The following is a 23185-nucleotide window of genomic DNA, read 5'->3' as shown; positions in this document are numbered from 1 at the left end:
AATGTCGGCCCCACGGAGGGCGTACCTCATGGACCCCAATAAAGCTGCATGTTTATGAGGACACTGCAGTGGGGTAGATGGGGAACGATGGGGTTGAAGAGCCAAGCAGCTCACAGCACAGCACAACCAGGTGAAAGCCGACCTCTGCTCATTTCTAGACAATGTCACCATTTCACAGACGTTATTAAACATGAAAGTGTCGCACGGGGAGGGAAAAAAAATGATGAGGCTGTTGCTAGCATCCAGGAAACAGCTCCCGGAGCTTCCATCACTAGCTTTCCTGTGATGAATTTTAATTCCATCTTTATTTCCGTGTTTTGCTGCTTCCCGGAGCTTCATCAGTGTAGCCGGGGGATGGGATCTGGGCTGGGATCCGCAGACACGGCTCCCTGCCTGGCATATTGCGTTTCCCTCCCAGGAGCTACTTAGGTGCTACTGGGAGAAGGCGCTGGCGGTGCCACCCGCAACGGGGTGACACACAGTGGCCAGCGCCTTGCTCTGCAGCCCATGATTCGCCCCCGACACCATGCGGTTCCATGGTCAGGGTCATGTGGAGATTCTAAAATCCAAGAGCACTGAGGGGGGCCTCCCAGGAGATTTTTAAAGAGAGATGGAAAACAGAAGTCATTTTCTGGCCAGCAGAAAGTTGAAAATAATTATAATTGTAACAGTAATAATTATAGCTACTGAACATTGAGTCACATCCTAAAAAGGGGAGCTACGGGGGGTGGCGGGCCTGTCTTTGGGCATGCCTGACAATGGTACCCTCGAAATGTTTATATTTCTCGCGGGCCACCAGCAAGCTCCATGCCAGGGCCCTGGCCCCACAAAGGGGCTGATCAGCGCTTTGGAACTCTCTCGTCCTCTATTTCATTATACTGTAAGACAGGGCTCGGCAGACTTTCTGTAAAGGGCTAGACAGTAAATACTTTAGGCTTTGGGTGTGTCTTGCCACGATTCAACTCTGCCTGTGAAACAGGAGAGCCACTCTGGATGACAGGAAAATGAAGGAGCCTGGCCGTGTTCTAAGAAAATGATTCACAAACCCTGAAATGTGAATTTCATCTAATTTACACGTCACAAAATATCATTCTTTTTTTTTTTTCCTCCTCTAAAATTTCTTAGAGCTCATGGGCTGTACAAAACAGACCAGACTGCCAAGCTGCCAAGTGCAGTGCATAAGAACATACTCGTTTTGGAGATCAAGTTTCCCTGGGTTCTAATGCTATGCTTTGCAACGGGATCCATGGTCTTCAAAAGCCAGGACTGTGGGTTCTTTTATTGGTGGTGTAGCCTCAAGTCTTAGCACATGACCCAGTAGATGGAAAACTCTGGTACACATGTTTGCTGAATTAAATAGAATTAGTGCCAAGCCTGTAAGTGGGGCACATCTCAGAGAGAGGACTCCCCAAGTTTACCAGTGGCATGAGAGTGAGAGGCTTTCTGGAGCCTTCTCCACTGGAGGAAGGTTGATTCAGATGCTTACAATGCTGGTTCAGGGGTGGCCCCTAAGAGCACGCCATGTGCTGAGCCACGGAGACAGCACAGCCCTGGGGGACTCACCACGGTCTGGAAGCAGGAGTGTAGCTGTGTCAGGAACGGGGGCTTGTCCAGCAGGGCTAGGACTCGCTTCTCCACCATGGTGCACTCCACGTCGTCATCTTGAATCACCACGTCCTTCTTCAGGATTTTGATGGCATACAGTTCCTCTGTGCCCTTCCGGTCAGCGAGCATCACCTGGGGGCAGACGAAAGGCAACCTGAAAGCTTCGAAGCAGACCTCTGGAAGCTGGGGGTGGGGTGGGGGGACCTGGTCAGGCGGCCGTTCAGTTGGTGCACATTTGTAAACACGGGCTATGCACATATTCATCAAGTTCCGCTTCGTGGGCCAATCCTGAAATGTCGCATGGCAGTGCACAGAAAATGCCGCCAGCACTGGACAGTTAGAAGCTGTCCGGGTTTGTGCGCTGCGCAGGCTCTGGCCACATGGTGGCGCTATGGTGGCTGCGGGAAGGAATCGAAGTGGTCCTCAGCATTGGCCTGAGTAGGCATGTTTTTCTGGAGCATCCTTTGGGCAAAAATGTGACTGCGCTCACGAGTCGGGAGCCAAGACAAAGCGATAGGATTGGAAAGCACTTCCTGGATCTATCGTGAGATTTGGGGCCAGAGAAGCCAAATGCAGACAAATAGGTTCATGGCTGAAGAAACTCTGTTCAGCGTCTCTCAGCTATTACATTCGCTCACTGCGAATCAACTTTTAATTTTAATTTTTTTATTTTTTAGATTTTTAAAATTTATTTATTTTGATTAAGAGGAGAAGCGAGAGAGAGCATGAGCGGGGGAAGGGAGAGGGAGAAACAGACTCCCCGGTGGGTAGCCTGATGTGGGGCTCGATCCTGGGACCCTGGAATCATGACCTGAGCCGAAAGCAGATACTTAACTGACTGAGCCATCCAGGCACTCCACAAATTAACTTCTAATATTTAGATGTGAAAATTATTGATTTGAATTATTGATTCAACCTATGTTTCAGAGCACATGCTCTGTTCTCAACATGGAAATAGGGGCACACAGTGAACTCTCTGTAGCTTTCTGAGTACAGTTGTTTTTAATGAAATGAAGTGGTGGGTGGGGCATCTGAGAAAGGAGTACAGAGAATGGGGAAACCCCAAGGACAGCTCTGGAAACCTCAGGGAGCACAGACCCCATCCCCGATCCCAGGCATTCTCTGCAAATCCCCCCTGCCCCTCCCCTCACCCCTTCCCCCTGTCCCCAGACAACAAACTGTTCTCTTACCTTTCCAAAACTCCCCTTCCCCAGCACCATGAGGAAATTGAAGTCGGTGAGTTTCACTCTGTCCAGGTTGTTGGAAGTTTGTCTCCTGTCTTCTGAAGGACTGATGACTTTGTTACCAGCAGGGCCAAGCTTGGCTTTCTAAACAAAAAGCACACACAGGAAATTGAAAGGTCATTTTACCCAGGAAAAACAGTGACAGAAAGCATTTAACTAAGCTTGAGGGCAGCTGGGAGGTGGGAGGGGGGATGCGGGCAAGAAAAGAAATCACAGGGCAATGAAATACTTATTCAAAAGTCAGTGGGTATATATACCCTAGGGGTAACATTTGCAAAGTAGCAAAAAAAAAAAAAAAATTGCCCTTACCTATCAAGAGACAACCCTTTACATTGTTTACCAAGTCATGGGACTCTGTCAAGAGCAGGCTGATTCTCATTCTGGGACTTAGAAATTAACTTCTGGGGGGAAGACGGTGCTTCACGATGGTTAACATAATAAAAAAAATAAATGGTGCACTGACGCTCTTATTTGTAGATTTTTCCAATTTAAGATTCATTTGCATAAAGGAGAGCTGTATCCTAGCAAAAAGGGGTTTCCTGGAAAGGAACCTCTTAACCGGCAAGCTGTGGGGATGATTTATTGCTACTTTAAAAGGCATAGTAAGAACGTAGGGTTTGTTGTGGTTATTGTTGTTTTAAGTCAAGAGTTGAACTCAGGAAAATGGTGACGTGCACGAGAACCTACATTCACACCAAACACCCAGCACCCTCTGAACCTGAAGCATCCTTGATCAGTGACCTGTCAGTTACCAAAAGGTGTGTTTTTTTTTTTTTTTTTTTATAAGCCAGGTTCCTGCTACACACAGGTGCTGGAGAAACTACACCCTCATTGTTCTGGTTGAAGAGTTAGAGTCTCGGATTAAAGGTCAAGGAGAGCAAGAAGGCTCAGCCGAAAAGGAAAGGCTAATGGCATCATTTGGGAAGGTCTCAACACTCAGCAAAGGAGCCCACAGAGAATCTCCCCGCAACTCTGCCTGGAGAACATCTGCTTGATGGTGAGGGCACGAGCTGCTGGACAAGTCAGCTGCTGAAAAGGCCAGGTCCTGCAGTGTGGCTCAACTGTCACTGCTCTGAGCCCGAGGGTGAAGACTGTGGCTTTGGATACATTCTAAATGTTCTAAATGATAGGGTAATCCCCGCACCACCCCCCACCACCCGCAGCAGACCTAAGTGCGGCTTTGAGTTTCCAAGCAGGGGCCAGGACATCACTCAAGTCTGTGTGGTTATGAAAAAGAAGGTATACGATATAAAGAAGGCATTCTGGGCTTTGCTTTGTGACCAGAGCTCTCTCTTGTGGGAAGACAGAGGATCTGACATGTTTTTCTTTTTTTTTTTTTTTTTTAAAGATTTTATTTATTTATTTGACAGACAGATCATAAGCAGGCAGAGAGGCAGGCAGAGAGAGAGGAGGAAGCAGGCTCCCTGCTGAGCAGAGAGCCTGATGCGGGGCTCGATCCCAGGACTCTGAGATCATGACCTGAGCGGAAGGCAGCGGCTTAACCCACTGAGCCACCCAGGCGCCCCATGACATGTTTTTCTTAACAGCAGAGGCGGTTTTTGAAGAATCACCCATATTCCCTTAGAGCAGCATTGGCCCTTCGTCCCTGAGTTCCTGCGCAGGCACCCTGTGCCAGGCTCTGGAGAAGAGTCTTTGCATTAGCGGATCGGGCCATCTCTGGATGCCCAGGCCTCACACGGGGCTCGGCACAGGGCATGTGCTCTACTTTCTGGCTGAATGAGGAAATGAAGCTTGAGTGTGTTCGTCAGAGGCTGTGCTGTTAGGGGATGCTTTCCTGTGATAAAAACAACACGTCTGTGTAAAGATCAAACCTCACGGCTGGATGCATGCTTGAACTGAGCACATCCATGTGTGCAGAGACATTAAGACACGGAGGAGAGATGGCCCCCACTTTTTTGCAGAGACCTTAAGACGTGGGGGAAGGATGGCCCTAACATTTTTGCTTCGAGTCTGAAAGCATTTATACAGCTGTACCATATTCCTCTATTGGCAGTGCCTGGAGGGACACACGCGTGAACCTGGGGGTCGTTGGATACATGGACACTCTTTAAAGACAAAAAACTGAACTACGGTAATACGTAGTTTTACGTATTGTCCCCTTTGACAGAGGATGGAAGGAATGTCTAGACAGACTTGTGAGAAAGAGCTAAGACATAACCACTAGTGTTACATCAGGACCCCCCTCAACTGCGGGGCCAGCCCCGTCCCCTGGAAGCCAGGAAGCAGGAATGCAGGAGCACCTGGCTCCGGGGGTCTCAGATGGACCAGGTTCGACCACTTGCCACTGACAAAGTCCAAAGGCAGACAAACGAGGGGTGGTGAACTGAGAAAGTAATTTACTTCAGGGAGGCCAGCACCAGGAAGACAGTGGACTAGTGTCTCAGAGACCATCTCCAAAGTGCTGAAAGCACTCCCAGGACTACGTAAGGAAAGTGCGGGGCAGAGGCCGGTAGGTGCATTCATGCAGCTAGGCAGTGAAGGTCAAGTTGATCACTGTCTTGGGGCTCAATCACGTGGGGGTCTTGCTGGCACAGGGTATTCCTTATTGCAGGAGAGGGTAGTTTCGGTCCCCATCAAGGGATGCTTTGCCCAGATGGTCTCATGACTGTTAGAGAGAAGCTGGAAAGGAGAACTCAATCATTTAGAAGGTAGAGACCAGGATCAAAACGGAGGTGGCGGAGAGCGGAATTCCTCTTTCACTCCACACATCTGCCGTAGGAATGATTCCAAGTTGAAAAACTTTCTGGTGTGTGTCGTCGACATTGCAGTGAACAATCAGGAAGTTCAAGTGTGAGATGAGAAAACCAAGGATGCCACTCTATCCTGTTCTTTTGATTTTTTAAAAAGAAACGTTATCGAAAGAGGCACGAGGAGATTCATTTTATTTTGTCAGGAACTTCACGGTAAATTCTGAAAAGGCCCCCACGCGACGGACTCAGTGTTCAGAGGCGCTTGAAACAGCCTAAGAGTGTCTTCACCTGGGTGAGGCTGTGATCGTGCCTGGCTGTCCAGGGACACCCAGCATCCATCTAAAGCGCGGGGTTCCTCACCAGAGGTTCCACTCCTGTGAAGTCCTAGAGTCCCTGCTCCTTCCTCCTTTGACACTTCAGCACCACAGACAGCGAAAGAGGGATGGTGGGCTGCTGTAAGGACGGACCTCCGCAGCAGACACTGCCCTCACTGTGGACCATAACCCAGCAAAGGAGGTTTGCGCTGTGACCTTAGTCCAGGTACGGGGAAAAGATTTTACCCAAAGGGATGAAAATGCAAGGAAAGCATTTTTGCATTTGAGTATTTCTGAACACGAATGCAGCAGGATCTTGGGATTCCGCTCTGAAATCAATCCATGAGGTTTGGGAGGAATGTCAACAAAGGAATCTCCTGCTCCTGGGAGGGAAAGCTGGAGGGAGGAAGGACACTGGCTTCTTCCCCTGTTCTGGGCAGATTCCATTTTCGTGTTTTTGCAGCTAGAAGCAGAGTTGGGTTCCATGTGGCTGGCAGAGCAGGGGGATAGTTTGGAAGGAGACGGGCCAGGCTGCCACACTGGGTGCATTCTCCTACAGAAAGTGGCCTGGCCCAGAGGACGAGAAGGATTTCTCCCCAGCTCCTGGCATCCCTGAGATAAGAGCAGCCTGGGGGGCTTCGTGCAGCTATCCTTCTGACCAGAGAGACGTGGCTTCCATATTTCCCTGCAGAAGCTTCTTCTGGAGTCATTTCCCTGCTGCCATGGGCAGGTCTGGCTGTGGGACGGCCTTTGCCCCTGTGGAGTCTGCAAAAGCAACTCTTCTAAGGCAGTCAGTTCTATGAGACCAAAACCACAGTGGTCTGGGCCTGACTTCGGCAAGTCCCTCGATCAACCTGGGTCTAATCATTGGCACAGCTGGAGGAGACAGCCAGTGGCTACTCTAGCAGCTGTGTAGCTGGGGACTGGTGGCGAGCAGACGACCCCCAGGAGGGTGGTCTACACAGCCTCCACCTCCAGTCTACTTTCAGGTAGCCTCTGGCCATCCCCTCCTCGTTGCCCCTTCCCCCTGCCTCTCCTCATCCTCCACCGCCGCCCCATGCTGTGGGTGTGCAGTCCCCCACCCCTTCCCAGGCTGACTTCTCCCCACCTGCAGGCTCTAGCATGACTGTCATCTCTTCAGAGGACCCCTCCCCAAAGACTGGCTGCCATTCTCCCTCCCACAGCCCTGCTCTCAACAGTGCATAGGGTGACTTGGGAATATTTATGGTGTGTTTGTTTAATGCCTCTTCCAATCACACTGTACAGCTCATCTATTAGCAGGTTGTGCCAAATCAACCAGCAGATTAGGTCCAGAATCTGGCCTCTTCTCAGGGCGTCCTTCACCACCTCTCCATCGAGGCAGCCCGGGCTCTAGGGTCCCAACTTCTGTGACGTCCCTTTTAGTACATCCCCTGGAGGGACCCTGTCCTGCCTCCCTGGCTTCTCATCTGCTGGACAGAAAAAGGCCGAGTTGTCACAAAGGATGAGGAAGAGCCCCGTGGCTATGAGCTCTGTCTCTGACCTCGGTCCCACAACTCTCTGGCCCCTTTGTTCCAGTCTCCAGTCTTGGCTGCTCTTCCCGCAAGGGCCTTGCTATCTTGCTCATCCACCAAATCCAGCTCACGCACCACCTCTCCATCTTCTCGATGCCTCCTTCCTCCTGGGATTTCCCACCTGGGGAGACATGGCCTATGACCAGCCCACATTCCTGGAGCTTTCGGCTCTGCACCCCTGTGCACATCAGAGGCTGCCTGCAGGTTCTGTTGGGGCCACACCTGCAGGGCAGTCCTGAAATGCCCACGCTGGCACCCCAGGAAGTCATGGCCTTGACTGGTGCACAAGGAAGTGGGTCCCATGCCATCTCCCTTGCTCCTCAGCAAGACTGGGCTCCAGCCTGTCCACCATGTTATGACCTGGATAACGACCATGCCCTTACCTTAGCTGGCTTCCTCCCTTCCCTGGATCCCATCCCTGCTGCCCTGCCCCCCACCCCAGGTCTCTTGGGATCACTTCCCAAAACCCTGTGTTCTCAAAACCCTGTGATAGAACTGACCGATCAGGGGAACCTAAATGAACATATGAATTTTTCTGAGGATTTGCTGACTTTTCTCATCAGACCGTGAGGTCCTGGAAGGCACGGACCATCTTACTCATCTACGTGTCTTTAGGCCAGGCACTGTGCTGGGCACAAAACAGCACATTCACTATCTCACTGATGGGTTGGTTGGTTGGTTGATTCATTCATTCAAAATCATACATCTTCACTGAGTGCTACGACAGAATTTGAAGAGGCCAAGTCATTGGCTGGTAGCCAATACCCGGCAGCCATCTGCCAGACGTTCATACGGGAAAGCAGCTCTTACTGGGTTCATCACTTCATAGGGCGGCCCCTGGACACTGCATTTAGATGTTCAAGTACAATGGGAACTCCTTCCCTCAAGCAGTCACCGCTCATGCTGGCACAGCCACAGACAAAGGCTGTGAGGGCACCTCTGCCTTTAGGGAGTTCGGCCACATGGTGATGTTCCCCAAAGGCCACGCAATACATGTTAGCTGGGCCAGCAAGCCGAAACCGTGCCCTCGGAAGCTACTCTGAAGGGATATTCCTCCAGTGACAAGTCCTGATGGTCCTGGAGTTCGCTGGGATCCGAGGGAAGACCAACACTGAGCTTCTGGGCTGACGGTTCCTTTCTTTGAGCTTTTGAGCGGGTTGTCTGACAACGGGTCTCCCGGCAGGACAGACACTGCTCCTTCTCAGCTTGTGTACTGTCGGCATAACCCGTTGTCATGAAAGTAATTCAGACTTCACCAGGAGCACAAATAAAATCAGTGTATGTCCAGGGATAAAGCTGAAGCCGATGGCCTAAGTACAGATTTCAGCAGACCCAAGGAGACCTCAGAATAAGTGGGCCAACATCCTTTCCTGCAGCAGCTAACACGCCCTGCATGGCCAGACGCCCTGCTGGGCTGCGTGCGCAAATGGGGATTCACACCCCGAAAGGAGAGGCAGAATGTCTCCCGAAGCCCTGCATCCAGAGGAGGGCAGGGCATCGACTGGGGCTGAGATGGGAAGCACCCATGAGCCCACTGGTCATGCTCCTTGCTGGTCAGTTCCAAATCCTGAGTTCCTGCTCAGGACACATTTTGATTTGACTCAGGGGTCCTTGTTGGTGAATTGAGAACATTCCACTATTTATTCCACAAGTATCTGTGTGTCTGTCATGCCCCAGACATGGGGCCAGATGCTAGGGAAATCAGAGCAGTATGATGTAGCCTTTCCTCCAGGGAACCTGCAGTGCAAAGGTACTGTGGCTAGCTCCCCGTTACTCAACGTGCGGTCTGTAGATCAGCGGTGCCAGCACTGCCAGAAGGCTGGCCAGGAAAGCAGATGCCTGGACCCCACCCCAGACTTGCGGAATTGGAACATGCAGGTTTGACAAGACCCTCAAGTGAGTCCTGTGCATGTGTCAGATGTGCTAGTCTAAGACAGTCAGAATGTTTCTCCCAGTTTGAAGTCCCTTCAGAGTCCCTGGGACCCTTTCCATCTTCAATAATCTTCAATTATCATAGAAAATCAATGGCAAATTCTGAAAGAGCCCCAGACTTTGATTCTAAAGTTTAAATCAAATCCTGGCTTTACCTATTTGGGCTGTGTGACTCTGGGCAGATGATACAGCCTCTCTGGGCGTCAGACTGCTCATCTGTCATACAGTCGTGCTAAGACCTCTGCATCCCTGGGCTATGCTGAAGCTGAAATGAGGAATCCTTTGCAAAAGCATGCAGTGCAGAGCCTCTCATCACATCCTTCACTGCGGTCCTCTTTCCTTTGCCCTGGGAAGGAGAAGCTGCATTTCCCTCCGGCTCCTGGCTTCCACCTGTGCCCTGACTATGGACTGAAGGCCTCTGTGAGCAGAGGCAGGTCACCAGGGTCAGGGTTCTGCTGGGGTGACTCATGGCCCAGACACCCTGTGATTACGGGTATGTGTCAAGGCTGCAGACGGGCTCAGCAGGAGCTCGGGACCTGTGGGGAGGCCGTGGCAGCTTCCTGTGGGATTCCCTGCTTCTGTGCCCCCCCCCTCACTGGGGTAGGAAACGAACTGGGTCTCAGCCCCAGCTGCTCTCCGCTTTCGGGAGCAACATTCTGTAGCTCCCTCAGGGGCTACAACCATGCAGGAAGAGACCATGACTTAGTGTGCTCTCCTCCTTGGACAATTTCCTAATAATCGACACGCATCTCATTTTATGCCCCAGATACATTCACCAAGAGCCCTAACAGCCTGCAATCATCGAAGGTGTTCACAAATCTCAAGGACACCTACGGTGAGTTTCTGTAAAGCACATCATACAGAGTGAAACTGACCACTGCAAATCCGAATTCTCCCAGGCTGGGGTTGAAGGGTGGATGCGTGTGAAACCCCTTTGTCTGAAGAGCTGTCCGTGTGTGTGATCAGGGACTCTCCGTACGCCGCTCATTATGGGAGATGGGGTGTCAAGTGAAAACTGGGAGCTGGATCTGCTGAACTACGGCATGGGAAGTCTATGAGAGATGGGACTGTGGTCGACGTCAACTCTCTGTTAGGCTGGACCATTGGCATTTGGACCATTTGCATCCGGCTGAGCTGGGATGGTCTGACCTACAGGACTGCCAATTCCAATCAGTTTAACATAACACCACAGACAGTCTGCAATTTGTGAATTCTGTATAATGATGATGCACTAGCTTTGCTATGCGGGAAAACAGACAGACAATAAAGTCACGGGGAAGTGTACAGTCCTAAACTACCAGCCCCCAAGTATGATCACACCCAGACTAGCAGTCCTGCCGAGAGGTGCTAACTTACCCTCAGTAGGAAGCCAAGCCCAAAGGTTTCTCTACGGTAAGGAAGCTGAGAGTTAACCCTAATTCCGAGTCTCCCGGTGGGTTTATTCTAGAATTGTGGAGCATCTGGGTAACCCTCTGAGGTATACCATCATGCTTCACCACATTCTGTTGTAAATGTGTCCATTCGTACTTATTTTGTGAATGTGTCTTCAATAATTTTATATCTCTTAGCAGAGCAGAAAAATAGGGCTTTGATGGATATATTTATCAAAGATGTTTTCCAAAGTGTAGAGAGAAGAATATGACAATAGAAGGTTCTACTTCTAAGATTCCAAGGGCAGACAGGCCAACAATGACCAACTATAGGGGCAAATGAATAACTGTGGGTTTCTTCCGTAATCTTCTCCCTAAACGAACATGCCCTGTATTCAGAGCTTATCCGAACAATTCTGACAATGTAAGACTGATGGCATTTTGGTGCTGCTCCAGAAACATGTGTCTCTGCCACATAGAACCAAGGACCTCAGCATTGCGTCTCAGCCCTAAGGTGACATATTCACCTGTACCCACTGCAACATTTGTTAAGTTAAGTGGTTATAGAAGAAGAAAACCACAAGGGGACCGAAGGCATTTTCAATGATACTATTAACAGAATATGGCCGGTGTATTTCTAAGAGCCATGAATCACATCTACTACTTCCTATGCTGTCACCAGGCAATGGGTTAGGATGAGGGTACCTCATGGGCACTACAGCCTTCTGGGTAACACGGCATCACTAAAATGCCTGCTGTTCTCCAGCTGAATTATTTTTCCTCTTCTGGAATGTGTCAAGCATGCTTGCCACCTGAGGACCTTTGTACTCTCTGCTCCCTCTGACCCGAACAGCAATAAGACCGCCTCCCATCTCTGCTCAAGAGATGCTCCAACATTGAAGCTTCAGTAGGACACCCCACCTTCTCCTTCCCGTGGTGTGGATTCTACCTATTGTCTGTTTCCCTTTCTCCTTCCCCTGCAAGGAGCACAGGGGCCTGATCTGTTCTGCTCACTGATGTATCTCCAGGGCCCAGGAGAGAGTCTGGGACACGGTGCTCCTCGAATCCTTTTACAACGTATGGATGCACGTGTATACTGGGAAAGATGATCACTTCTCATGCAACCTTTTTTTTTTTTTTTTTTAAAGGCAGAGTTACTGCCTTTAAAGAATTTCTACAACAGTGTTGCTTCTCGTGAGCATAGTAGTACTGGTTCCTTTCAGAACATTTCACAGGCATGGATGGATACATAAATAAATAAAGAAAGAAGACAACCTAAACTATCCATAGTTTTATCACCCAGAGAGAATCATTGTTGCCATTTTGATGTATATCCTTCTAAATCTTTTCATGCTTTCTTCTTTGACATAAACAGAATTATATCATTTGCAACTGGCTTTCGTATGGTGTAAACTTTTTCTTTGGCGGCATTCTTTTGCCGCATGTTTTAAGTGACTTCATCACACCTGCTATGTGGATCTGCCAGTGTCCCCTACTGCTGGACAGCCACATTGTTTCCAATAACACACAGATGAACAATTTTGTATTCTAAATCTCCGTGCACATCCCTAGTCTCTGTGGGCTGGATTCCTGATGTGGAACTGGCCAGGTCAAGAGGGATATGGCAAAGGCTGGTGCCCAAGGCCAGGCACTTTAATCTGACCATGAAGCGTTGGACAGAAAAGCGGGAATCCAAAGAGTCAAGGCAACCTGATTCCTCATCTTGGTTTCTTTTGGGTCTTGTGTCTAATTTCATCTAATCATCCTTTTCGAACTCCCTTTCAGATCTGGTAATCTAACCAACAACTATAAGCTGGTGGCATGTGTCCATGTGTTGCTCCTGTACAAGCACGCCAATACCCGCTGGCTGGAATCTTCTCCTGGCACCGGGGATCACAGGTGGCTGGCAAATCACAGGTGGGCATCATTCATTCATCTGCAGGGAGTTCTCAGGCCCAGGGACGGTCAGCCACAGAAGAGTCCCGGGAAAGGTCTGCCCTGCCTTTGGGCAGGTGCAGACACTGGGGTGTAGAGAGCTAACTCCACTCCCCATGGCTCTGGAGCCCTTGAGGCAGTACTGGGGGCAGGGGTGGGGGGTGCAGAAGCAAGGATGTTTCTTTCTTCTATACTCATCCTTGAAACCGGATCCCCAGGGGATCATTCCCCTGAGATGTAATGTTGGACCAGTGGCACGAGGGTGACAGAACTTTTAGTATTTGGAAGGAAGCTGGAGATACGCTAACCCCATCACCCACGTTACAGACGTGGCAACAGGCTAAGTGATGAGTCTCACTCTTGTCTTCGTCCCCAGGCTCCGAATCCAGACCTCTGAGCTTTGAATTCAGTACTTGTCCTCCCATAGCAAGGGAAGGCTGAGGTCTTCTGTGAAGGGACCATTATTGCGGTAAGGAAAACATGTGGCTCCGTCAGCCAAAGAGCGTCTCTGTTTCAACAACCCAGTTCTGCCATTGTCGTGTGAGAGCCATACCAGTGAGGGGTCCACGAACACCCGCACAGGCCACATTTTGGCCCGTGGGCTGCCGTTGACCTACCCTTGCCCCGTATCACTGCCGTTAGATGGAGACAGCACACCCATGTCTCCTTGTTAACCCAGCACGACCGCCACGGCAAAGACGACGCACTGGAATAATCCGCTCGCTCTTCCACAGCGCCCGATGTGCTGACCTCCCCGGGGCGGGACAGCGCCGCACGCAGGCACCCCGTGTGAGGAGGGAAGGGCTGAGTCAGTAGGGCAGAAACGCAAGGAAATCACATTAAGTTATTTTCTTAATAAGAAATATTTTTATGGACACATCCACTTAGGCTTTCGCCACCGCTGAACGAATTCACAGGGAGCCGGTGGGCCTGTTGTCATGGCAACGGAGCCACAGTCTCCAGAGAAACATGGGGACCCCCCCTGACACACCTGTGCCCTGCCCAACGTGGACAATGCGAAGTGCTTGGTTCTCTCTGTCTTGAGCGTCACACACCTCTAGTAGCTTCCTGTGCTGTTTCCTGTGCAGCCAACCTCCTTCTCCCACATTTCCCAGCTGTCCCCTCACTGTCCTCTCGGGCTGGCTGCCCCAGGGCTATCAGGCTGCAGGACTGGTCGCCCTGATAAACCAATCCTGGGAAGGCATTGCCCTCAGTCCTCCCCTGCTGCTGAGACTCCGGACTTGGGTCAGGGTCTGAGGACCAAAAACTCGCCCTCAATTTTCCTTTTGCAATAAGAGGGGGTCTCTGGGCAGGTGCGGGGAGGGGCTGCATATTCCAGAAGGTGCCGTGTGAGGACATGTGGCCAAGGCACAGTACTGTCAGAGCACGTCTAGTACTCAGTACTTCTGGGAAACCTCTAATCCTTCTGCCACCAGGAACGTCCCCCTTTGGGGTTAACAATGCACAGATTTACGAGTCTGCTGTGGCAGGGTCCGGAGCCCGGGAACTCCTGGAAGCTATCGGGGTCAACGGTTCAGATGGGCCAGACGTTCAGCACTGCTGCTTCCGGACGGCCAGCAACTCTGCTGCTGAGAAAGCAGAGTGGATGTGACGGGGCTGGGGCCCAGGCAGGCCAGGCCAGACCACGGGAGTCCCTCAGACCTATAGAAAGCCTGGACTTCCTGCCTTCGAGGCACCTTGTTATAACGTAAAATTGAGGAACAGCTAGGAACATAACGTGGTGATCCCAGCTTCAGGTCCGTCAAAAAAGTAAAGAGAGAGAGTCACGAATTCCTAGGGATCTTAGGTGTGTAACTTTTCCTGGGATCTTTTGTGTGCAAGTCTTGACTGCCCTCTTGTGGTGTTTTCTTTTCCGGAGCCCTCGCGCTGGGACGGGGATCTTTTAGTAGCGATGTGCCTCAAGTTCCCTGGGCTGCTCTGCAGAGGTAAAACTGCTACAAATGCTCAAAGGAGACACAGATTGTATCTTTCCAGCTCTACCTTTACAGAAGATGGTTCTAAATCTTCTGAAGAATCTTCTGAGAAATGCCCAACGTCTGGGCCAGTAGTATGTTTTAGTCTCTGGATGCTTCAGGTCTTGAAAACGACATCTCTACGGTTCTAGACCTAGGATTCCTGAGTCCCCCCCCCCCCACCCCACCCCAGCCCTTCGACTGAGCTCAGACTTTGCAAGAAGCGGGGGGAAAAGGGGGCAGGGAGGGCTGCGAGGGAACGGGAGTGGCCCGGGGGAGCCTCTGTGTTTATCTGAAAGGTAGAAGCACAGAACAATCTGGGAAATTCAATGAAACCGCCCACGGGGGAAATGCAACAGAAGCTAAAGGATACAGAACAGCAGCTCCTGAAATCGACTGGAAACCAAAATCAAAACCCCTCAACACCAATAAAGCCTAGAGCCCTAAGGAAAGTTCCAGACTCCGCCCTCCACCTCTGTCCAGCTGCAGCCGGAGAGGTGAGCAGGCCTGGGCCCCTAGCAGAGGAGGCCTGACCCAGCATCCTCACAGAAGTCAACATAAATGAATAAACAAAAGGATCCTTTTTCCCCCAGTACTAGATACATGTGCTCAATTACTCAATTTTCTTTATTATAAAACATCTCTGACAGCAGCAAACATTTTGAAAGTGGGGTTGAATGCAATTAAATTCAGCACACAATTTCCACCAACCATTGATTTCACCCTATCTTCACTGGGTGTTTAAAAACCACCAGTTTCTGGCTCAGTGGGTTAAGCCGCTGCCTTCGGCTCAGGTCATGATCTCAGGGTCCTGGGATGGAGTCCCATATTGGGCTCTCTGCTCAGCGGGAAGCCTGCTTCCCCTTCTCTCTCTCTGCCTGCCTCTCTGCCTCCTTGTGATCTCTGTCCAAAAAATACATAAAATCTTAAAAAAAAAAAAAACCGGGGTGCCTGGGTGGCTCAGTGGGTTAAGCCTCTGCCTTCGGCTTGGGTCATGATCTCAGGGGCCTGGGATCGAGCCCCATGTCGGGCTCTCTGCTCAGCGGGGAGCCTGCTTCCCCTTCTCTCTCTCTGCCTGCCTCTCTGCCTGCTTGTGATCTCTGTCAAAAAAAAAAAACCGGGGCGCCTGGGTGGCTCAGTGGGTTAAGCCTCTGCCTTCGGCTTGGGTCATGATCTCGGGGGCCTGGGATAGAGCCCCATGTCGGGCTCTCTGCTCAGCGGGGAGCCTGCTTCCCCTTCTCTCTCTGCCTGCTGCTCTGCCTACTTCTGATCTCTCTCTGTCAAATAAATAAGATCTTAAAAAAAAAAAAACCCAAAAAACAAAAAACAAACCACACCAGTTTTTATAAATGGAGGGACTTAATTATAGCTCAGTGGGACACACCTGCTTCCCAGGCTGGTGGCCACTGCACTGCTCTGGGCTGCTGTGGTTCCCCCGTGCCCCCCAACTGCCCCAGGGCAACCAGCTGACAGGAAAGCAAATGGCAAGGAGCATGTCCACCAGATGCAGACTGGAATGCCCGTTATGGCTGTTGATTTCTCCGAGGCCTCAGCTGCTTCATCTGTAAAACGGACTGACGCTGCCTCCTCCTCCTGCGTGGGGAGACCTCCCTTCTTATAGGGACGGTGGCATCACGAGAGCTCAGGAGTTGTGGCCACACCAGAAGAGAGATTATTCTGACAGGAGGCAAGCAGAGAGGGGCAGAGATGAAACAAAGGGACATACATGAGATGGCGGAGGGGTCCCCATGGCCCTTGGGGGCCACGGCCAAGCGGTCCATGTGTGTTTGCTGTAAGGGCTGGTCTCCAGGGCAGGAGGGGCCCTCGGAGGAGGGGCTTTGGGGAGGGCGTGTATGGCTCAGATGGGGCTCAGATGCCTGGAGGCAGACGGCAGGGCTCTTGTCAATAAGCCGGGAAGGGCTAGTGAAGTTTAAATTCTTTCCATTGCTGTGTTCCCACTGGTAGCTACAGGCCGCTGGGGCTTGGGGAGCAACGTGGGTAACACAAGGATGAGCCCATGGCTGCAGCCCCAGCCACCATCTGTGCAGATGCGGCTGCCCACCCACGGCCACTAGCCAGAGTCATGGACTGTCCTGCCTGCCTGCCTCCTCCCAACGTGTCAACACAGAGAAATGGCCTCTGGGGACCAGCCACGGACTGAGGACTGACAGGTCTATTTTCAGAAAAAGCCACAAGGTGAGGATTAGTTCCTGAGCAAGCAAGCGATGCCACTCTGAAAAGAGGTGTGAGTGACGGGCATTCCGTTTCCACTGCCTGGGCCAGGGCGGATTTCCGACAGACAGGTGACATTTTCAGGGAGCAACATACGTGCTTCTCGTCCTGAGACCCGTGACAGAAGGCACAGGAAACAAGAAGTGTGCGCCAACGCAAAGACAAGAGGCTTGCTTTACTGACATCTCCCAACCCTTCTCGTCAATGACCTTCATTGCTGGAAGGGGGATGGGGGTTGTTAAGCCTTCAATGCACCACTGGGTCTCCCAACCCCGGGGCGCCCGAGGAGGGGGGGGAGGGGGTGCTCAGAAAACACGACAAAGCGTTCATTTTAACTTGGCAATGGCTTCTCAGGAAACAGCCATGTTTCTTCTCTCCATGGGGAAGACGCCTGGTTCGTAAGAGTTAGGGGCGGGCAGGGGGAGGATGTGGACTGTGACAGCAGCAGAAACACTAGCCAGCTGACAACCCAGCGCTGTCCTGGCCACCATTCATATTGCCTCGTTCAGTCCTCCCAGCGATCTAGGAGGCTGGTGATTTTTATCGCCCCCATTTTAGAGATGGAGAAACTGAGGTACAAGAGATGAGCTAAGCTGCCCATGGCCTTACAGCCAGGAGGCTGAGCTGGGACTTGAACTCAGGCAGCCTGGAGCTTAACCAGCACACGGGGCTGCTTCCCTGCAGGGACAAGAAGGGAGACTTGCCACCCAGCGGACGCGAGGGATGGCAGGCCTGAAGAGGGGACAGCCACTCACTACAGCTGAGAGGGGCCGGAGTTTACCTGCCAGGAGGGGACCCAGGAGGTGAAGGCTTCCTCCCAACTTTTTCTTCTTCTTTTCCCTTCCCCTTCATTTCCCTTTCCAGCCACGTCTGAGCTTTGCGGCCATGCCCAGCCCTTCCTACACGTGGTGAAATAGAGCCCGCTACACGGGTTATTTCTCCCCAGGACGACAGACTCACCAGCCTCATCACAAAGATAGAAACACACTGCGCGGGCAGGGGACATCTGGTCCCCAGGAAGGACCCGAATCCCCGGGTGTGAACCCACTTTATCAGAGTAGAGCTGTCCTCTGAGATAACGGGGCAGGACAGGTGATTCGTTTGCTTTTACAAAGGAACCACTTCCATGTCCTGGAAGGATCAAGAGGGGACTGCTCACTCTGACAGGGGACATCGCCGGGTGGCTCAGTGTGCCGGGTGCGGCCAGCTTCTGAAGAGGTTTCTCCAAAGTGAACACACAGCATCACGTGACAGCGTTTCAAAAGACAAACAACGGGAGGGCAGCGACGAGAGAAATCGTGACAGATGCATGTTTTCATACACTCTGTAAGACTTGTGAAACCTCAGAGAATATATTTTTTTCTTCCCCATTTCCCATAACTCTGGGTCACTAATTTCTGGTGGCCTGAGGGCACATGCCTGTAGTGTCAGATACAAGTTCTACAGAAAGAAACTTGAAAAACATTATTTACTAGATGTTTTCCTTAGTGCGGTGTTTTAAAAAGTGTTTCCTAAGTTGACTCTAGCTTAGGCTCAGGGGCGGGATTTCCCCCTTGCAAATTCTTCACCTAAGTCTTTGAATGTTTAGATATCTCAGATGGTTCCAGTATGAATATAGTGTAATGATCCAGAGTGGATTTCAATTATTAACAAAGGCAATACATTGAAAACACAGCTGGTACACGGCTCTAACCAGCTCCCCGGAGACTGGTGTTGTTAGAAAAGATTATGGATAAGATTTTTGAAATAATTTACATGCACAATGCAAAGTTCCATTTGACAGTTTGTGGGGGGCGCGGGTAGAATGGTTGATTAGGTTATGAACAATTCATTTGGGGAAAAAAAATGAAAAAAATGGAAAAAGGAATGAAATACAGTGAGTAGCATTAAGCCAGGCATTAAGAACATCAGAAAAATCTGATGATTTTAGCCCATGATGTATTACACTACGCCTTCTGCAGAAAGGCACACATGTAGTGTAAGTACACCATATTGTTTGCATGCTCATGTAGATGTCTACATAAAATTGAAAATGAGTCTTAATATGTGATTGGGGATATATACTGGCAGAAGGAGAGGAAAATGTGTGCTGTCGATTTAAAGATGCACTCTTTCTGTTCATTCGATGCTTTAAAAACAGACTTGAACTTATCTTTAATCACTGATTGGAGATTTCAATTATTTCCTAGTTCATATAATCTTAAATGGACCTAATCTGGAGACGGGGAGGACAGGTATGCTCTTTGGGTGACACGTAAGGAGCATTTTCCCCCTCACTGGAGGGTCGTGGCCATTTGGAGGGGAGTGCACCGACGGGGACATGAGTAGGCGGGAGGTTCAAGCCACCAGAACACACAGTGCATCCTTAAGAGCGGAGAGCATGGCTGGGAGGTACTCAGGCTTGGCAGCCACAAAAACATTTTTGTGACAGGGAAGGTGGAAGAGGACAGAGTGGAGGAAGAACTACCTTTAAGAAGCGGACATGACATCCCTGTAAGAGACAGGAGAAAGGGGAAAACTGCGAGGTTAGTAGGGAGGACGCTACAGACACAGGAAAACAAAAAGCACCACAAGAAAGAGAAAACTTGAGCACAACACAGCAGAGGTTTCATTTCCAGTGCAGACAGAAGGCACGGGGAGGGGCAGCCCAGGAGGCAGTGTGAGGCTCCAACGGAGAAGGAAGGCACTGCTTGGAGGCTCGAGAGAGGCAGGTCTGACTTGGTCCTTGGAGGGGTGGGAATGGACCCTTTCTTGTTGTGTGCATAACGAGCAGACTCGTGTCAGACCACACAGAGCCATGGCCCTTCTCACTCTTTCTTGTGGCTCTGATGTGGCCACGCGTGACATCCCATCACACAGCCCCATGACGATCATGATGCTTCCTTTGCTTAGGGCCGATCCAGATGGTGGAGTAATGGTTCCCCTGGCTCATCGGTGTCTGAGGTAGCACACAGCTAGTTACCCGCAAGCTTTACACACGGAGGTCGCCACTCCTCAGTAAGTCAGAAGAGAACAAAATCCACTTACCATGAAAACTACCCATAACAAAATTAATTTTTTCCTTGATAATTCAGAAGACTCTCTGGAATCTTGAAGAGCCAAAGACCACTGGTAAAACATAGACTGGGCAGCTTGTTAACCATGTTCTGGTTGCCTGAACACTAGGCGACCAGGTTTGGCTCCCTAGGCCTATTTCTTTTGATATTTCAACTTCTGTCTTAAAACAAACAAACAAACAAACAAAAAACCCCCAAAAAACAAAAAACAAAAACAACCCTCCTGACTGGGTAACTTTACTTTCAAAAGAGCTAATGTGAGAAGAATAAATTGAAACCATCTTAACAGAAAACTTTGTACAAGGAGTCATGAGACGAATCCTGCAAGTTCATACAGAGTATGAGTGTGGGGGAGAAAATTTGAGAAGGAGGCTGGTTTTCCAAACCCAAAATTCCATAGCCTGAAAAGGTCACCATATCCTCGAGCCTTAACAGAGAGGAGATCAGAGAAAAACAGATTATATTTTATGCTTGGAAGGGTTTGTCTACTAGAATAGGAAGCTGGTCAAATAATGAATTTTACATCTCTTTGAACAGGTACGGATACATTAGCCTTGGTTACATCTTCTAATTATGGTCCTTTAAATCTGTAATCACGAATCTATTTATAATTGTTCTCAAAATAGGCCATTTTATTCTAATCCCCGAAGGTCTATTTTAGGCCAGAGATCTTTTTTTTTTTTTTTTTTAAAGATTTTATTTATTTGACAGAGAGAGAGAGAGAGAGAGATCACAAGTAGGCAGAGAGGCAGTTAGGCCAGAGATCTTAATCCACATCAAGACTAAAGGCAACTAACAATAGCAACAAAAACATCCTTATTGAAATGTTGGTGCTGTTTCCAAGAACTTTAGAGGAAATTTAGTTGACATTTCTCCTACACCTTTCAGATAGAGCTGCCCAATCTTTGCCTTAATACCTCTCAGGAGAGAGGACTTGAGGTTGGCTGAGATGCCCTGAAAAGTACATGGTATGGCTTCAGAAGGTCCTACCTCTCACTTCCATCTGCAATAGGTCACCTCCTACAGAGCCTACTTAACAAAATCCTCCAACAGACACTTCTGTATGGGCAGTGTCCTAGCCTTCCCCCAACCGCTGGGCTCTCGGACTCGACTGGACCTAGAAGATCCCTAAGCCATTTCATGCTTGGACATGGCAAATGAACCCAAATCTTTTTTTGGAAAAAAAAAGTCAGGGGCACCTGGGTGACTCAGTTTGGTTAAGCATCTGCCTTTGGCTCAGGTCATGATCACGGGGTCCTGGGATTGAGCCCCGCATCAGGCTCTCTGCTCAGTGGGGAGTTTGTTTCTCCCTCTCCCTCTGCCCCTCCCCACCACTCGTGCTCTCTCTCTGTCTCTTGAATAAATAAAATCTTTAAAAAAAAAAATCAAGGAAAGATTAAAGGAGGGAATCAGCCAGACTCCTGCAGACCCTCCTCTCCTTCCACACATCCGTGAGCACTCCGAGGGAACACAGGTTGATCCTCACACTTTGATGTTGGCCGGGAGATGAGGAAGTAAAGCTCCTCTGTGCAGAGGCAAGACGGTAAATGTCTGAGAGCTGCCTCAGTGTTAACTACCCTGTTTTCCATAATGAACACAAGAGACACGGAACTCATTGGGGTCCTGGGCACGGGCCCTCTCTGACTCCACCTGGTTGTTTTGATGAGGCAGGGAGAGCTACGATACCTCGCACACTAGGGCAATGGTCTTAAAGGTCAGAGACCTGATCCATGAAAAACAAAATCCATCAATAAAACCAAAATAAAACACCCACGAACACCCTAGCCATCGGCTCCTGGGCCTCTCACATCGGGAGCTGCCATTTTGAGCTCCTGAGGCCACTTCGGTCTCACGTTAACACCACGTCACGTCACGAGAGCCACAGTCTTCTCAGCAGTGAGGCTCGACTGGAGTCTCAAGAACTGGAGATACGGGTACTTGGACAAGGAACTGACCTGTGGCCTGAGTCAGACACCTGCTCATTCTGTTTACTGGGTTCAGGGTGGAAAGAAAGTTCAGCTGCTCCTTTACTGTGAGGGTCAGGAATATTATGCATAGAGCAGGGCCAGAGTAAAACGTGTCACATCCCCTGTTCCTACTCAGTAATGTTCTTAAGACAGGCCATTCACCAGTCGGAAATTTCCCGAACTACTTGTTTCTGGAACCACACGAAGTATGGGAAAGGAGCTGGTCCATCTCTGGACATGACCATACTCCTTGCACCTGTGGTGTTGCCTGAGGCTAAAGGGATTTAGGTGTGAAGGAGGGAGACACTCTGGGCTGCAGAATGGCCTCTCCCCGGAAGGCCTCCATCAGCTTCCTAGACACACAGGCTCAGACACCCTCCCCGGGCTGTCGAGGAAAGCCGAATGGGGCCTGATGTTTAAGATCTGAGGCCTCCAGGGCAGGGCTGGCCATTTGCACTGTGGACACACGAAGGGGGCAAATCCAACAGGTGTGTCCAGCAGGTGAGCCAGTGAGCCATCTTCCTCTGCACAAGGAAATCTCAGACCGGTTTAAAAGGCTTGAGAAGCATGTCAGAATGGGTAGGCTTTGGAAAGCTTGAGACAGAGGGGAAGTGGGGGGTCTTTGCAAGGGAACGCAAGCGCTAAGGTGCGTGCCAAAGCATGGTGTGTGCGCGAGGGGGACGGGGATGTGGCATCACAGGGAAGATGACCAAGAAGAGACAGGAGGTCTGGGTCCTGCTACAAACCAGCTCAAGTAAGGCCCTTCCGTGCTTTCGTTTTCTCTCCACAGAGGTAATTTTGCACGTTGCCCCCCCCTTCTGATATGCTACTACTGCATTATAAACTTCCCCTGGGAAGGACCAGACAGCACATATTTTAGGCTTTGGAGACCACAGAGCCTCTATTCCAGGGATGCAGCTCTGCTCTTGCGGCTGGAAAGCAGCCACTGACAATAAACAGACAAGCGTGGTTGTGTTAGTAAAGTCTTTAGATGCTGAAGTATGAAGTTCATCTAATTTTCAAGTGTCGTGAATACTACCCTTAAAAAAATCACTGAAAATATTCAAACCATTCTTAGCTCAGGAGCTGCATGAAAGGAGGTGGCTGGGGGTCCATCCCTGTGCCACTGGACTTGGATACTGGGTGTAATGGAGTCTGTCATCACCTCCACAACCACGGGAGGACACAAGTTTATTCGCCCATTATTCAACAGGTCACACCCTCCCCATCAGTGTTTCTCAAACTTTAAAGGGGACAGGAACCCCCTGGGCATCTTGTGAAAATGCAGATTCT

At 50.2% G+C, this 23185-nt stretch overlaps 1 protein-coding gene across 3 annotated transcripts in view; it reads right to left on the bottom strand.

Annotated features, from left to right (window-relative positions):
• The window catches only part of PRKCA (protein kinase C alpha), a 407772-nt gene that overhangs the window by 53256 nt on the left and 331331 nt on the right, over nucleotides 1–23185 (bottom strand). For all 3 annotated transcript variants that reach the window (XM_047708148.1, XM_047708150.1, XM_047708149.1), the window contains exons 9-10: nucleotides 2796–2933; nucleotides 1564–1737 (exon numbers count right to left, since the gene is read on the bottom strand). In XM_047708148.1, coding sequence (XP_047564104.1) covers nucleotides 1564–1737; nucleotides 2796–2933 — 312 coding nt within the window. The remainder of the gene's footprint in view (nucleotides 1–1563; nucleotides 1738–2795; nucleotides 2934–23185) is intronic.

The sequence above is a fragment of the Lutra lutra genome, chromosome 16 (genome assembly GCF_902655055.1).
Source record: "Lutra lutra chromosome 16, mLutLut1.2, whole genome shotgun sequence".
In the NCBI taxonomy this organism is placed as follows: Eukaryota; Metazoa; Chordata; class Mammalia; order Carnivora; family Mustelidae; genus Lutra; species Lutra lutra.
The sequence above is the reverse complement of the archived record's forward strand: the minus strand, read 5'-3'. Positions and strand labels throughout refer to the sequence as shown.